The 15,981-nt window shown below is 37.1% G+C and overlaps 1 protein-coding gene across 3 annotated transcripts in view; it reads right to left on the bottom strand.

Annotated features, from left to right (window-relative positions):
• Nucleotides 1–15,981, bottom strand: part of ATAD2B (ATPase family AAA domain containing 2B) — a 111,690-nt gene that overhangs the window by 35,619 nt on the left and 60,090 nt on the right. For 2 of the 3 annotated variants that reach the window (XM_068143142.1, XM_068143144.1), the window contains 7 exons: nucleotides 13,755–13,887; nucleotides 11,637–11,823; nucleotides 10,776–10,961; nucleotides 10,013–10,148; nucleotides 9,506–9,702; nucleotides 6,443–6,602; nucleotides 3,378–3,500 (listed from right to left, as the gene is read on the bottom strand). In XM_068143142.1, coding sequence (XP_067999243.1) covers nucleotides 3,378–3,500; nucleotides 6,443–6,602; nucleotides 9,506–9,702; nucleotides 10,013–10,148; nucleotides 10,776–10,961; nucleotides 11,637–11,823; nucleotides 13,755–13,887 — 1,122 coding nt within the window. The remainder of the gene's footprint in view (nucleotides 1–3,377; nucleotides 3,501–6,442; nucleotides 6,603–9,505; nucleotides 9,703–10,012; nucleotides 10,149–10,775; nucleotides 10,962–11,636; nucleotides 11,824–13,754; nucleotides 13,888–15,981) is intronic. The other variant, XM_068143143.1, reaches the window with a different exon arrangement.

Genomic DNA, 15,981 nt, shown 5'->3' with positions numbered 1-15,981 from the left:
GACCAGACCAGGTTGGAAGAGAACCTCAAGATCGTGTCCAACCTATTATCCAACACCACCTAATCAACTAAACCATGCAACCAAGCACCCTATCAAGTCTCCTCCTGAACACCTCCAGTGATGGCAACTCCACCACCTCCTCAGGCAGGCCATTCCAATGGGCAATCACTCTCTCTGTGTAGAGCTTCCTCGTAACCTCCAGCCTAAAGCTCCCCTGGCACAGCCTGAGAGAAGATTAACCTGATAGTGAAAAGTTACAGCATAAGGTTTCTAGGTACCTTGAACCATATACCAAGCCTCATTACTTGAAATACCCACCACTTCATTATCTACTGGTTTCAACAAGAAGCTGCAAATTCTAATAATCTAGTATTTTAATTTTTTATTTATTTACTATCTCAGAACCTACCAGATTTACAGCCTTTCAGCAACAGCACCTCAATTCCATAATACAGGAACAAGAAATTCTAGTTTAACTCCTACACACTAATTCTATTATGCAGCTTACTTTCCTGTTACAATTCAGTACTACTTTTGAGACTGGTTGGCAGTCTCAATACTAAATAAAAATGGCAGATCTGTCAAAAACAGAAATCCCACAAAAAAAACCCCAAAGCCAACACCCATAAAACAACCCCACACATAAAAGCAGTGGAAAAAGAAAGTGATGTAAAAAATACCTTTCATTTATAACTATGTAAGATTAGTAACTTGCCAAGCAAATTGTAAAGAAAATGGATAGAGATTTTTAGCCTTAACCTTCATCTTCAGTACCCTGGAAATAAATTAAGAGCTAATACATGGGACAATTCAGAAAAATCAATGGCTTTTTAACTGGGTAAAGATTAAAAAGCCTGCAATATGTGTAATTTGCCTTCCAAGCTCCTCTGTGATTCCAGATAGAAACACTTCATAACATTTCCAGAAAATATATTAGAAGTCTCACGTAGGTCAGTTTGCTCGATTCATGTTGAAGTCTTTCCAAATATAGCAAAGAAAATGTTGGCCAAGTACAAGGCATGTTCCTTTTTGGTCCGAAGACAAATTTCCTTTATGCCAGCTGCAGCCAGACTTCTGACTCAACCTGACACTGTAACACTGCCTTAACCTCTTCTGAGAGGGTATTAAGATAAGGTATAAAAACAAAAACAAGAGATTATTCTAAACTAATTTCATTGGCCAGATGCAAGGTGTACCTCTAGCACTATCTCGCATCCCACTTCGTTCTGTTCTTTCTGCTGGCTGCTGCTTTCTGCTCGGCTTTGCTAGGAGACCCTCATCAGCTAACTCTGAGATAAGCATACTGACTTTCTAACAACACTTTGAACTAACAGCTCTCCCTAACATTCTCTTTTCTTCTAATTAAACTGAGGAAAACGGGGAGGGAGAGGTTAGGGGGGAAGTGGGACAGCTTCCCCTTGAGCAGGGGGATTTCCGTGCTGTTTTCTCCTTGTAAATACCTGTATAATATTGTGAGTACTGTATATTTGTACATATTCATTGCATTCTATCTTAGAGTGTAGTTTTGCTTTGTAAATACAGCTTCTATTTGCTTCCCCAACTGAGGTAGCTGAGTTTTTGTTAATGCCAGTGGGCTAAACCATCACACCAGACCTCAAAAACTTGATATATTTCAATTCATTCATAGCCAGTTAAGCACAAATTTTCATGCATTCCAAACGTTCAGTCCTTGCTAATCCATACATGATCTTAGCCTTCCACACTCTGCACATGGGACAAACTACAAAACCGTTTGTTCTTGAAATCACCACAAGGCAGTGCAGAAGTATAAGCACCTTTGACACATGACTTGCAGGTATCTGTGACACTAACTATTTCGAAGTGTGTTCTATGCTTTAGCATGGAAAGTTCTCTGTTGTTGCACGTGAGCTGCGATCACCCACAAAAAACTGGTGCTGCTAGTCACCTACCTGTATCTGAAGGTCTGCTAACCAGCATCTGACACCAATAGTCTTTGGGGTTTTTTCCTGATTTAATAAGCTCATTGCATGACATCATCAGACTTAACTATGACTTTTGAAAACCCACCTCTTTGAACAGGGTCTCCAGGTTTTGCCCCCAAAAATATATATTACTTGGTGACTGCCACAAAAGAAAGGGGCAGCATTCCAGTTAGCCCCTGGGACACTTGCAAAGAGGGACTTAGAAGCTATAAAGTCAATCTCTCTAACAAAGAGCTCTTACAAACAGTTACTTTAACCTCAGAAGCAATAGCCTTTAACAACTGGGGGGACTCAAAGATAATTAAATGAGCATAGTTCACAGTATGACACTAAGGCCAGAATTGTGAATATTCTTATACTTCTGATAAAAAGCACAGAAGACATTATACTAGTTCTATTTCACAACCACAGTGAATTACAAGTGGTGCTCTTATCCACAATTCAAGACACTGAACAAGAAAATAAAAAGGAACTGAAGAAAAAAAAGCCTACAGATACTTGTATAGCTCAAAGAAATTTATTAATAAAGGGTCTTGAGTCTACTGATAGAATTATTTCAAGAACCAGAAGCTTCATGTTAAGCCTAGCCAAATTCAACCTAGAAATCAAATAATGCAATTTCTTCACCAAAGCAAGAGGCAAAGCAGGAAACAAATTTGCCAAGGCAAATCTGGTATTATTGAAATCAGTAACCTTAAACCAGCATGAAATTTTGTTCTCATGTTATACCTCAGTAATTTTAAACCTTTTTCAGAACCTGAGAAATTTTCCATGAAGTTACAGAATCTTTCATGTGACCTGAGAGCTCTGTTGCAGTACAGGGAATATGTTTAGGCTTTCAATCACTTTAGAAAGCTGTGCATAAACTTGGCAGTCTATGGGCTAAAAGCTGAAGACAACTGCACTAACTTCAATAAAACAAAGTCAGTGATGTCTGATGGGGTGAACTATTTCCTGATTCTGGACTACTGGAATGTCAAGTTCATGCCCCCATCAGTGTGGATGCAAGAGTTGTTTCTTTATCAACAGATTATCAGCAAATGTACACTTATGCACACGCCAGGGTGAACTGAGAATCCACCATTCTAAATGACGTTCTCCCCAGTTATAAAAGTTATCACACTGCATTACACTGCATTTTCAGAACACAGCTCTGGTTTCCACTACACCTTCAGTTAGCAGAGAAATGCCAGCATATATCTGTTCATCATATCCTACAACACTTTTTGTACCAACAGGCAATGCGTCCTCCTTTTGAAGGGGATGGTGCCTTACCAGACCAGCTCACATAGCTGGAAAAACTAGAGATGTTTCAAGCTCAGTCACCCTTTAATATGCACTACCTGAGTCCAACACACATTCCATATTTCATCTTCAATTTAAAACTTTTATGACAAATGAAGTTAAACATACCTCTTTTCCTTCTCGCTTCCTTGATTTCTTCACACATCTTATTAAATTCTGGATCCAGTTCAGCAGCAATGATAGCATGAGCAGTGTCTTTCAATGTACAAGCTCTATGTCTAATTATTTTATCTAGAAGACAAGAGAACACACTTGTTAATTCTATCCCACTCATGTAAGTTCTTCACTATTTTATGTTGTTCTGTATTGCATATTACAGCACTGATACAGAAGTAACTAGGAAATACAACAAATGCATGAAAATGTAGATGGATCAGTACCACAGCATGCTCAAAAATCACAGCCCAACTTTTTGGAAGTACCAGTTGTTCCTTTAATGAATAGTGGCATTTATAAACAAATGCAAACAGTGAATAGTGAACATACCTATATCAAGTTGCAATCCTTAGAAAGTTACTAGAATCAGCAAGTATACCAGTCTCTACAAGCCGGAGATCTACATGGTATACTGAGTACTGTACAGAGAGTCACAGAAGTAATAGGAGACTTACCCAGGAATTAATTCACCCACTGGTGTCTAGGAACATTCATACAATTATACTGCCTGCAAAATCATACTGGATGTCTCCTGAATCTGTAAGGTAGACCTGGTTTAATTACATTCCTCCTTTTTTTAAACCCTAAATTATTGCTCATTTTTTATTTAACAGCTACTAGATTTGAAATTGTGCTAAATCAGATTACTGTATTGCTTATATCAAATAGCTATTTCTCATTTTGATCCACTGAAGAAAAATGGGCAAGAAACAATCCTTGAGTCTGCTACATTTTCATCTCTATTTGGGGAATAGGACCAAAAAAAAAAAATTGCCCATACTGGAAGCCTAAATGCAACTCATGAAAAAAACTTTTTTCTTTGAAACACAAATTATTTCAGTGCTGCTGAAATTGGAAAGGTAACTGTAGCCAATATGTGATGAAAAGAAACATCTAGAACACGGTTTTTCAATGAAACCTACAACACTCATTGTTTGCTTCTAAAGCACAAATATATTTGTCAGTTCATCCTTACTGAGTTACTTTTTCCACTTAACGAAGGTATTTCAACAGCAAATATCAACATTAAGGTCTCCAACATATTACACAATGAACAGATTTAATCTGTTGTAATAATCACTAAAGAGGACAATTAATAAAATCAGCAAACATTTATTAAAGGCTTGCAATTCTAGAAACTGCAAATTTTACAGCTGGAAAAATTGCTGAGTGAAAAATGAATATCCAGTATGCAGCCAAATGAGCTCGACATGTTTTTTGCTGATATCTAATGCCACTTAAATCAACCGGAAATTAGAAATATTTACCTGTACCTATTGATAAAGCATTATGCTTCATGATCACAAAACACACACTGCCTTCCTTGCAGATACAATTTTGCAATATTAGACCTTAAGAGTTGGTCACATGATAAAGTTTAAAATGTCCTCACAAAATAAAGGGGGGGGGGGGAGGGGGAAAGGAGACCCCCTCGCTCCCCAAAAGAAACAAAAACCACAAACAAACGGAAATTATTTGACTGAACTGTTACTACTTTCCTCCTATCCTGTGAGGGACAAGACTTTCCCACAGAGAGGCAAATACTATGATGTGCAATGCACTATGGATAGGTTTCCATGCCTTTACGAAGGTCAAGGTTTAACCCTTCTTAGTGAAAAATTGGAGGGGGAAGAATTAAAAAACCTGCTACATAAACTAGCTGAAATCTTGTATCTTTTTTGGGGAAAAAAAAACAACCACAAAGTAAATAAACAAATGACATAGCAAAGAAGGCAGTTTTGAATATCTGTACTGCATGTAAAACAGTAGAAACAGGTACAGTAGGCTTCTTCCACAAATTCAAGCATGACGCAGAGGCAAACATATATGCTCAGCTTTAAAGAACGTGAGCATTTACAGGTTAATATTTAGTTAATGCACCTGAATTTTTAATGTAATGCAGTGCTTATTCAGAATAGCTATGATGTGCTGTTTCAGCACTGCATTCCTTACAACAGCTCAAGAAATCCTGCACGTCAGAAGAGCAATACATCATCAGCTGTTGACAACCCAGCGGACAGAACTAGCTTTCATTACCTACTCAATCATGTGAAACTCTAATCCAAAAATTAACTCAAAAATAGCCAGATCCTTTTCTACCAGCTCTATCTTGATGGCAAGGAAAACCATAAACATAGCCCTGTTCTGGTCACCCTAAATACACATAAGTCTGTCTTTCTCTCTGGGCAAGCTCAAATGAAAACTTCTGCCACTAAATGTTCCCCTAGCTGTCTCTGTTATTTCAAATGTGAAACTTGTTATTTACAAGCCTGATCTGATATTAGGAGTTTGTAGTCACATAATACCTGCTTTGTAACTTTAAAAAAAGCCAAAAAAACCCACACCCAAAACTCAAAAAACACTATACACACACACAAAACACCACCACCAAAAAAACCACCACCTCTTCAGACTATATTTCCTAGACCTAAAGAACCAAGCCCACAGATACAAATGGCTTGAAAGTAAGAACAAAGGGTGGGTGTGTATTATTAATTTTTTTTCCCAAAGCATATCACTAAGTCACAAACATGTATCAGCTGCATTCAGATCTATCTCACAGCCCTCGTCTTGTAAACAGTCACTTTTCAGAGACACAGTCCATCAAGACTTGGATTAGTTCCCATCAATTACATATTGCTACTTCTCACAAGTGTGGGAATAAAAGCAGGGCACTGCCAGATTGCATGCAGGATCCTCTACAGAGCTCTTGAAATTACATTGGGGTTTTGTGTATATACAAAATCTACTCACTGAAAAGGAGCTACCAAATTTGAAAAGCCACCACAAAACCTAATTTATTAGAAAACAACTTGTGAATTCTGTAGTTCTCCTGCTCTCTTAATATCCCCGAGTGCACCACATGCCTCAGAACACTAAAAGCACAGACCTTAGGACTTGCTTATCCTACTTATCACACAGCATGCAGTTTATTTAAATGCCTGCATAATAATCAAATACATAATTAAATACTAGGTTTTTGGGTTTAAGTTGGCCAAAATGAAGTAGGTTCTTACCTCCAGGATCTTTGTCTGGATTGTACTCCAATGCATTGCTGCAGATCAAGTCAATATCTGTTAGGAAATCCTTGGCTGTTAAGTAGTTGTGTTTATCAATTTTGGTTATTATTGTTGATAAGTCCATTGGCTCTTTGATAACTTCAAGGTAATCTGAAACCTACAAGCAAACAGCATACAGAAATGAAACAGGATCATATGCATTCCAACATTCCCAGTTTTAGATCTTTAAACTCAATTTATTCATTCCACATGCTTAGCTCTAATGCATTAACTAAACACTTATTTCTAAACAAATTTACTTTAAAAACATAAGTTTCATCAAACTAAACAAAACATATGACTTCCAAAGCTACTTTTTTCCCCAGGAGATCGCCTGTTTATCTTTCAACTTGAATGTAATGGTATTTTTGAGACAAAAAATTTTAATGTAAATTTATTTTTCAGTTTAAATAAACTTTTTTTTTTTAAATAGTGTTATTACACTTTCTAGGGTTAGAAAGGCAAAAATACCCAAACCAATTAGCCTAACCTGAAACCCCAGGAAAAATTATGGAAGCCATGCTTTGTTCAGCTTGCAGGTAGAGAGTTCTCATTACACCAAACAGTCAAATTATCAGCTTTTAAATATCATCTTTTGAATAGTTTTTCCAATTACTCATCCAATGACAATAAAAAGTCAGGTTTTATCCACTGAAGACATTAGCCTAAGGAAAGACAGTCTAAAGACAAAGCCTTGTGTCACAGTTCACAGCTTACTATGAGCTGAGTTTGTAACTGGAGATTTGGCAACCACTAAGATGCACCAAATAGTATTTAATGCAATTAATGATACCATAAAACAGTATCAAGCACAGCTGCTGGAACAAAGTTCACCACAAAAACCCATACTGGAATGTTTCAATGTGATTAGGATTACAATAAATTAAAAATACTGACAGCCTCAGAGACAGTACTGTGGGTTTTATTTCTGAAACCACCCACATGTGAACTTGGCTGCCAAAATACTGATCAAGCCAGAATGGCTCTGTGAGACTTTTTTTTTTTAATAAATTATCTGTAGATATTCATTAAAAGAATATACTAAAACATTAACTAACATTAAGGCATTACTTCAGCAAACAGAAGTTTAGTGCCTCATTCCTATATACATTGACATTTATGATGAAAAATTTAAATTTCAAAAATTCTCTTTTTGTCTCCCTCTATGGAATCAGGAAGGTAACTGGTTTAGAGATTGGAAAGCCAAACAATGGGCTTCCTTCTCTTGCTAGCACATCATCAGAAAGAATCCTTTCTGGAAACTGTAAACATTGCTGCTGAATTAAGTCACAAAAGTCCTTATCACACAGCAACATTCTCTGCAACACAAGTAGGAGCAGAACAAACTTTATACATTTTCTAAGGAAGTCGAGCAGACAGGCTGCTGTAGAAAAGGAATGATAGTCCTGTGCTCAAATAGATCAGTTGGGATGAAAAGGATTACATTTGCATTCTAGCGCTGTGATATCTTAGAGTTTTTGCAAAGTCTTTAAATAACAAATTTACATTTCAATTCTCTCCATCTACAAAACAAGGATGGTCATTTGTTCTTTCATTATGTGGCCTCATTCACCTAAGTTGGATCACAAATTCTTTGGGTAGAAAAACTGCCTTTTCTATGAGTATCAAGAGTTTCCTACAAAATGGACCTCCCAAACAGTGTTATTAAAAAAAAATAAATCAGAAGGAAGTTGCTGCTTATACCATGCTCACACCTTAAGCTGCCACATTAAAAAGCTCTTGTAAGCCTTTCAAAAAGCAGTCAGCTACCAAACACTATGGAAAGCTCAAATTAAAAGAGAACTTCAGGGCCCATAAAAGATTCTTGTTCATCCTGCATGGATTTTACATAATAAATTGGGTTTTTACAGTGCTGTACTCTACTTCTGAAGCTCTTCTCTTTTAGCTGTTGGGAGCTCTGGAGCCCTCAACAAAAGGTCATGGAACTGTTGAGAGCATATCTGGAAGAGGCCCACAAAGATGAATGGAGGACTGGAGCACCTGCCCTACAAAAAACAGGCTGAGAGAGTTAGGGTTGTTCAGCCTGAAGAAGGCTCCAGGAAGACCTTACAGCAACCTTCCAAGTATTTGAAGGAGGCCTACAGGATAACTGGAGAACAACATTTACACCAGCATGTACTGATAGGACAAGGGGTAAGGGCTTCAAACCAAAACGGTGGTGAGGCACTGGAACAGACTCCCCAGAGGACCGGCGGAAGCTCCAATCCTGGAAGTGTCCATACCCTTGAGCAACCTGGTCTAGTAGGTGTCCCTGCCCATAGAAGGGGTTTAGAATTAGATGATCTTTAAGGGCCCTTCGAATTCAAACCATTCTATGATTAATGTCTCATGTTCATCTCAATGTCTTCCCAAACACATGCTTCTCTTCGGAAGCAATGAAGCTTTTTTCCTTTATGCAATGGGCCAGCCTCTCAAAGTCAGACTGAACACAATCCTATTCACATAGGAGCACCTGAAAATAGCTTTACAGATCAAACTGTCTCATCAGTTAGGTGTGCACTCCATAATCGACCAGTTAATGCCTTATAATGTGCCACCATCTGCGATTAATGGCATCCATGAGCATTACTGCTGAAATTACTCAACAATACTATTAATGCTGAATACGTTACAGAACACAGATCACTTTCCCAATATTATCATGCCTATGATTACAATGTTGTAAAAGCTTTCATTAAAAAAAAAAAATTGTATTTATGGTTTCAAATACTTTGAGAGCATTGGTAGGTAATAGTTGTGATGGCATTTTTAAATGCTTATTCCAGTCATAAAATTGACAGGAATGCACAAAGATTTTCAATGGCCAGAGAATGTGCTCCAGGCTCCTTGTACCAGAAACTATGAGATATGACTATCTCATCAGCTACAATTTAGCATTTCAGATTGGAAAGGTAACAGATCAAATAGCTATTTTTCACATTTACTAATTTCCTCTGTTAAATTTATATTCTTTTTTCTAATAGCTTCAACTTCATTGTTTGCACATTACTGAAACAAGACCTCTTCAATATCCACCGGTTTGCTGAAGATGTTAAAGCGTTTGTCTGTGGCCAGCCTCTTGGTAACATCCCTGAGAAACAACCGTAACTCTCTCAATGTGTTCTCTTCCTGGTCCTCCATTCGCTGTTTTTCTGCTTCTGACAGCTCACGGGAAGGACATGGCAGTGCAAGAGGAAGAACTTCCAGAGCACGAAGAGCTAGGGAAACAAAAAACAAGTCAGGCAACAGAAACATTAACAACACTGCAGCCCCTGGGATTATGCCACTCCAAATTTCATTACGTATTTTGTCTACCTCAGCAATTTAACTACCACTGCACCCTAAACCTCACAGCTCTCCATTTTCCAAAACGGGCCACTGTAATGCACAGAATTTATTCAAGGGCACTCATTAACACTGTTAAACATTACACTGTCATTTACTCACACCTTTTGAAAGTGGAAAGTATCACAAAACAAAACATTCAGATCACATTATTAATTTAGGTTTTACTGTAACTTAGTTTACCAGCCTGTTTCCTTCTTGGTGGGGGCATTGCTGCCTCATCAAGAATTAATCCTTTGAAAAATTGCCATCTGTCTTCTTTACTTGGTCTCTGAATATAAAAAACCTCTTCATATTGGATTCTGAATATACATTTCACCTAGTAAGAAAAAAAAACCAAACAAGCAGCATTAAGAAAACTGAGCCCCTACTCAAAAATACCTGATCAATTAAACTTTTCCATTAGCCACACCAGATAATAAACTCTACCCAAAGCTGTATACACAGCCTATGGAAAACAAATATTAACTGTCACTGAATTTTCTGTAATAACTAAATTTGCAGTATCCCATGATCCTAACAAAGGCCAGAGCCGCAGTGAAAAGAAAGGGCATAAATTAAAATAACAATTAAAAAAAAAAAATATATGGAAATATGTAGGGGGGAAAAATAGGAACTTTCCTCCCCCATTCTGAGCCTCAGAAGATGCAAAGCTAATGGTCAGGACTTCACACTAGATCTGCATTATACTGTAGTTGCGTGTCAAAATGAGCTACTGAAAAATGAAGAATTTAGTCTTTTCAGCAAAGGAGGATGGAGATTAAGAAAATCAGCAATATGGACATACATCCCTCATTGAAGCAGATTATAAACACTCAGTTAATAGCACATTTTTAGTTTGACACATTTTAAAATAAGCTAGAAAACCACTGCAAACCAGACTGTTTTCACATGATCTAAAGAGCATACACCTCCCTAATAACACCTCCTTCAACAATAAACTTACCTCTTCAGGCAATTCGCTATACATGGACTCAGAGGTAGACAGTAGAAATATAGGGGAGAAAGATGGTATATCTTGCAGCAAAGTTAGAAAAGTAGCTCTCACAGTTTCACTGACGGCTTCCCACCAATCACCAATATGAGGCATGTAAACAATACTTGGTACTGTTCTTCGAGCTTCACGAAAGATCTAATTAAAAGAAAAAGTGGTAGTTAAACTGAGAAACTAATTGTTACTATTACTAGTCAGTAATAAAACTCCTGCGGACTAGGAAATGACTCTGGTATTTCATGTACAAATGTTCCAGTGAAATAAAACTGTCTAATGCTAGAAGCTTTCTAAACAAGTGTTTGTGACTGCTATCTATATCATGCAATTATTTTATGTCGATGTGTTAGGGAGACTACAAAACAACTACTCGTCATAAAAGATTTTAAAAACTTGCTAAGAGTGAGCAGTCAAGATGGAAATTAAATTAGTTTGCAATCCATACAAAATCCACCACAAACTCTTTTGAAACCTAAGGTATTTAAAACTAAGTAAATGAACCTAGAACCACAGCACATCAATTCAGACACAAGTGGATGAAAAAAAAAATTTTTAATTAAACCAATAACCAGATTAAGTTTACCTGACATTAGGTATGTGACTGAGGGGGCAAGTTAAAAATGAAATTACTCTCACTGATCAGCAGACATTATCAATCATCTTCCAGAGACCTCTTTGTTTTAACCGTGAAAACAGAAGTAGCCTGTGAAAACCTGGCTTTTAAATTACATTCTGGTTATCTGTGTTTATACTGATGCAACTGATCTGTCCCAGAATTACTTAATATAATCATTACAAGAGAATCTGAAACATCACCTGTGCACATGATTCTTCAGGCGTTTTGGCACTGACTGAATAAAGTGCTGGCAGATCTAGCCTGTGTACAGAGAATTTTTCAAGAGTGTGCAATAGTGCTGGAGCAAGGTGCGAAGTCTGACCCGAACCTCTCTCTCCAGATAGCAGTAATCTTGGTCTGTAAGAGGTTGGCTGGTGATAAGCTGACCTGCAACACAGTAACGGTTTCAAAATACAACTAACATGCCAATGGTATCAATGGATGGATATAAATAAGGTATTCTAGAATCCAGGAGACTTTCAGTAATGGCTAATAGCTTTCTTACAATAGCCTAAAAGGATTCAACTAACTCGACTATACCTCAACACTATTCCAAGTCTCAACAGCTTGAGCCCCATCTATTCTCCTATTTCAGAACAATTTAATTCAAATTCATCTGTGCAAAGCTATGTACATTATATTTGTGAAAATTTTGGTTATAATCAATTTATTTGAAGTTAATTCCTGGATCATATAAAAAGATTTAATGTATTTCCAGTAAAGATATCTACTTAATCACATCTAGTTCAGTCCTAATTACTAAGGCATCTTGTTAGTAGCCTCAGGAACCCCAGGTTAATCCATTCATCCTTTAAGTGCTATTCAATTTGCTAGAATCACCTAATATTTCAATACTTTATTTAAGAAATAGGACCTGAAATAAGATAGAATAGAATAGAACAGGTTGGAAAAGACCTTTGAGATCATCAAGTCCAACTCATCACTCAACACCATCTAATCAGCTAAACCATGGCACCAAGTGCCTCACCCAGTCTCCTCTTAAACACCTCCAGTGATAGTGTAACTATTCATCATTTATTAGAGAATATTCATGCACTTTCATTCAGTAGATTTCCAGACAGAATAAATATTTTAAAGGAAAACCTGCAAATATTAACTTATTTTTTAGTTTTGCTGCTGAGAAGAAACCCTAAGGAGTCCTTACAATGATGATACATAGAACTTTTTAATTCGCATTTTCTCCTATTAAAGCATTTTTACCTGCACATCAGCTTAGGCAGTGAAACAAGACTGGATGGTTTTATTTCAGGTTAAATATTTTGTAAAAGCTATGAACATTGCTGACCTTTGGCTACTCAGTTCTGGTAATAGAGGTTACACACACAGCAAACAAAAATGCTTGGAAAGACAGATTAAGGGAGGCTTATATACTTTACAGAAGTAAACACAGGCTGCAGGATTATTTTTAGACACACATTCACACAAATATATAGAGTTGTTTTGATTTTCAAGTCCCCTCTCCTAACCTCATAAGAAAAGCTTAAATTTGGCATTAATATACTTGACTATGTACCTCAAACTTAAATCATTATTTTTAAGCTTAGATTTCCATAAATGTTATTCTGGCATTTCTCCTTCACACAAAGAATTTAGCAGTTTTCCACAAGATGGCTCTATTAAACAGTACTACAATTGAACAGTTTTCTAACCTCATTTTCCTTATTTAGCAAACTCCATGCAGAACCCATCACAAGGTACTCAAACTATTCTTAATACAAAACAAATAAACAAACAAAAAAAAACACACACACACCCCCAAACCACACCACATACCTTTGGTTTATTATTGTTGATTACTGTAGCCAGTCCAATTTATACAGGAATGGCTCAAATTTTACACACTTTCTAAATTACCATTTCCCCAAAACATTCCATGAAAGCCAATGGAAAATAGATGTTAGAAATGCTGAATGCATTAGTTATGTAATGCATCCAAACAGCTGCATATACTGAAGCTCAACAATACTTTGGACCAAGAAAAAACAAATTATCCCTACAAAAATATTCCTATATACCTCTCTTCCCAGTTCTTATCTTTCAAATCAAAATGGCTTGTTTCAAGAATTGCTATTACCATCCTTACATGTGTTTACTGCAAGATACTTTTTATCACTGTGCCTATGACGTGGTCTTTCCTAAAACCATTCTCATATTTAAACTCTTGTCCATACGCTTGCATGTTTCTATTACAGAAGACCAATCCCACCACAAAAAAAAAGGTCATCTTTGTTACCTCTCCTGACATAAAAATTTCATGGTTTTACCTTTCTGGTTATACACATATAGAGAAGACTCACATTGTAAAATGAAGGTAGGGTTTATGTATAGCAGCTGATGACTGTTTCTTTGGTGATCCCGAGTGACAGCTCGTCTCAAAAATTGATGAAGCATTCTCATCTTCACTATCATCTAATATTAGACTTGGTACATCTGTTCCAAGAAATGTATTAATTAGAACCTTATAACTTCTAAGCACACAGACAACAAACAAGAAAAGACATCACCTTTTTCTTCATGTAGATTGTGTCAGAATGTATAGAAAAAAGTTTAAACTGTCTAAATACCAGAACACAGAATAAGTACTTATTATCAAAACAAATATTACAGAAATCTAATCATAATTGCAATTTATTATTTTTTAACCATAAAGCAGAACAATGTCAAACAGCAGATGTTTAATCTGTTATTAAATGCTTCCTTTAGTTTTATCTCACAGCTAGAGGTCTTTCAAGGTTAAAAGTGTAAAATCTTTAACCTTCCAACTACACAGAATTTTGTACTTACTTGGTTTACGTGCCCAAATCTTTACAGGGACACTTCTTCCAAGATTATTCACTGCATGACTACCAAGACAATCTATGTTTATGAAGAATTCCTCCTGTACTCAGCACTGCTGAAGCCACACCTGGAATACTCTATTCAGTTTCAGGACCCTCACTACAAAACACTGAAGTGCTGGAGCTGGTCCAGAGAATGGCAACATAGCTGGTGAAGGGTCTGAAAAAGAGATCTTATGAGAAGTAGCTGAGGGACCTGGAGTTGTTTAGCCTGGAGAAAAGGAGGCTGAGGGGAGACCTTTCTCTCTCTACCACTCGCTGAAAAGAGGTTGCAGAGGTGAGGGTTGGTTTCTGCTCCCTAGTAAGAAGTGATGAGACAAGAGAAAATGGCCTCAAGTAGCACCAGTGGAGATATAGATTAATAGAAGTGTGACCGTTTGAGGCTGTGCCTCTAAAAAAGAGACAGTGCTGGAACACTCTGGCTGAATGTTTTGGTATCAAAATGAAAACAATCAGATATCCTAAACTAATTTCATTGGTAGAATGCAACTTTAAGTTTTAGTGCAGTTGGAATCTTTTTCAATTCTACTCTGTCCTGCCTTTCCAGCCTGTCTGCTTCTGAGCAACTAGCCAGAATGACCTTGGATAACAGATAAGCAAAACTAATCCCTGCATGTGCTTTGAAGCCTAGTAAGAATTTTCCTCCCTAATAACTACCTTTTCTCTCTCTCTAGCCCTTTTTGGGAAAAAAGGGAGGTAGGGGGAGAGAGGGGGTACAGAGGGGGAACCCTCCTCTGTCTGGAGGAGGGAGTTTTGTTCTGACTATTTTTCTTTGCTGTGTATTTCTGTATATATATTGTAAATACTGTATATTGTGTATATATATAACCTGCATTTCATTTTGCTTGTAAATACAGCATATCCTTTTGCTTCTCCGACTGGGCTAGCTGTGGTTTCTTTCTTTTGTGGGGGAGGGAGAGCTAGGCCTTCTCTCAATCCACCACAAGAAGAAATTTCTTCCCTGAGAGCCCAATAGGGGTTTTTAGACACTGAAATAGTCTCCCCAAGGAAGTAGTTGAATCCCCATCCCTTGTGGTGTTTAAAAGATGCAGAGATCTGGTGCTACAGGACATGGTTTAGCACCAGACTTGGCAGAGTTAAATGATGGTTGGACTAGATGATCTTAAAGCTCTTTTCCAACCTAAACTATTCCACGATTCTTCTAATTGTTTTCCACCCTCTCATAATCTGCCAAATAATATCAGATTTTTTTATCACAACCACTTCAATTTTTCGTGTTTGTATACTGTACCTTACCTACTTTAATTCTCTTGCTAATATAGCAACCTTCAGAAATAAAGACCTAAAAGATTGATTGCATTCAAATGACAGAATGCAGAGACTGCAAAATAAAAATAATACGGCACTAAAACAAAACAACCAGTTCACAGCTGAAAATTAAGCACAGCTAAATTAGCTATTAGAGCTTCAATGGGATTAAGAGGAGACTGCATCAACTTGACAATAAGAAAAAAATGCTGGAAGACCCTCTTTGCACCAGAAAAGGAGTTTAGTTGATGTTACCAAGCCACTCACTCTCAGGAAGAAATCAGTCTGCAACAATGGAATGAAAATGCTCACATCCACTCAGCTTTATAATAAGAGCAGGACAGAAGCCAGATCCCCTAAGGAACAAAATACTGTGATGGATGGGCAGCATTTCCGAGAGCAGCCCAAAGTCACTTCA

The sequence above is a fragment of the Melanerpes formicivorus genome, unplaced genomic scaffold (assembly GCF_026170545.1).
Source record: "Melanerpes formicivorus ecotype bairdi unplaced genomic scaffold, bMelFor1.0.p_v2 SCAF_9, whole genome shotgun sequence".
In the NCBI taxonomy this organism is placed as follows: Eukaryota; Metazoa; Chordata; class Aves; order Piciformes; family Picidae; genus Melanerpes; species Melanerpes formicivorus.
Note: the sequence above shows the minus strand (reverse complement) of the source record. Positions and strands in the feature narration are given on the sequence as shown.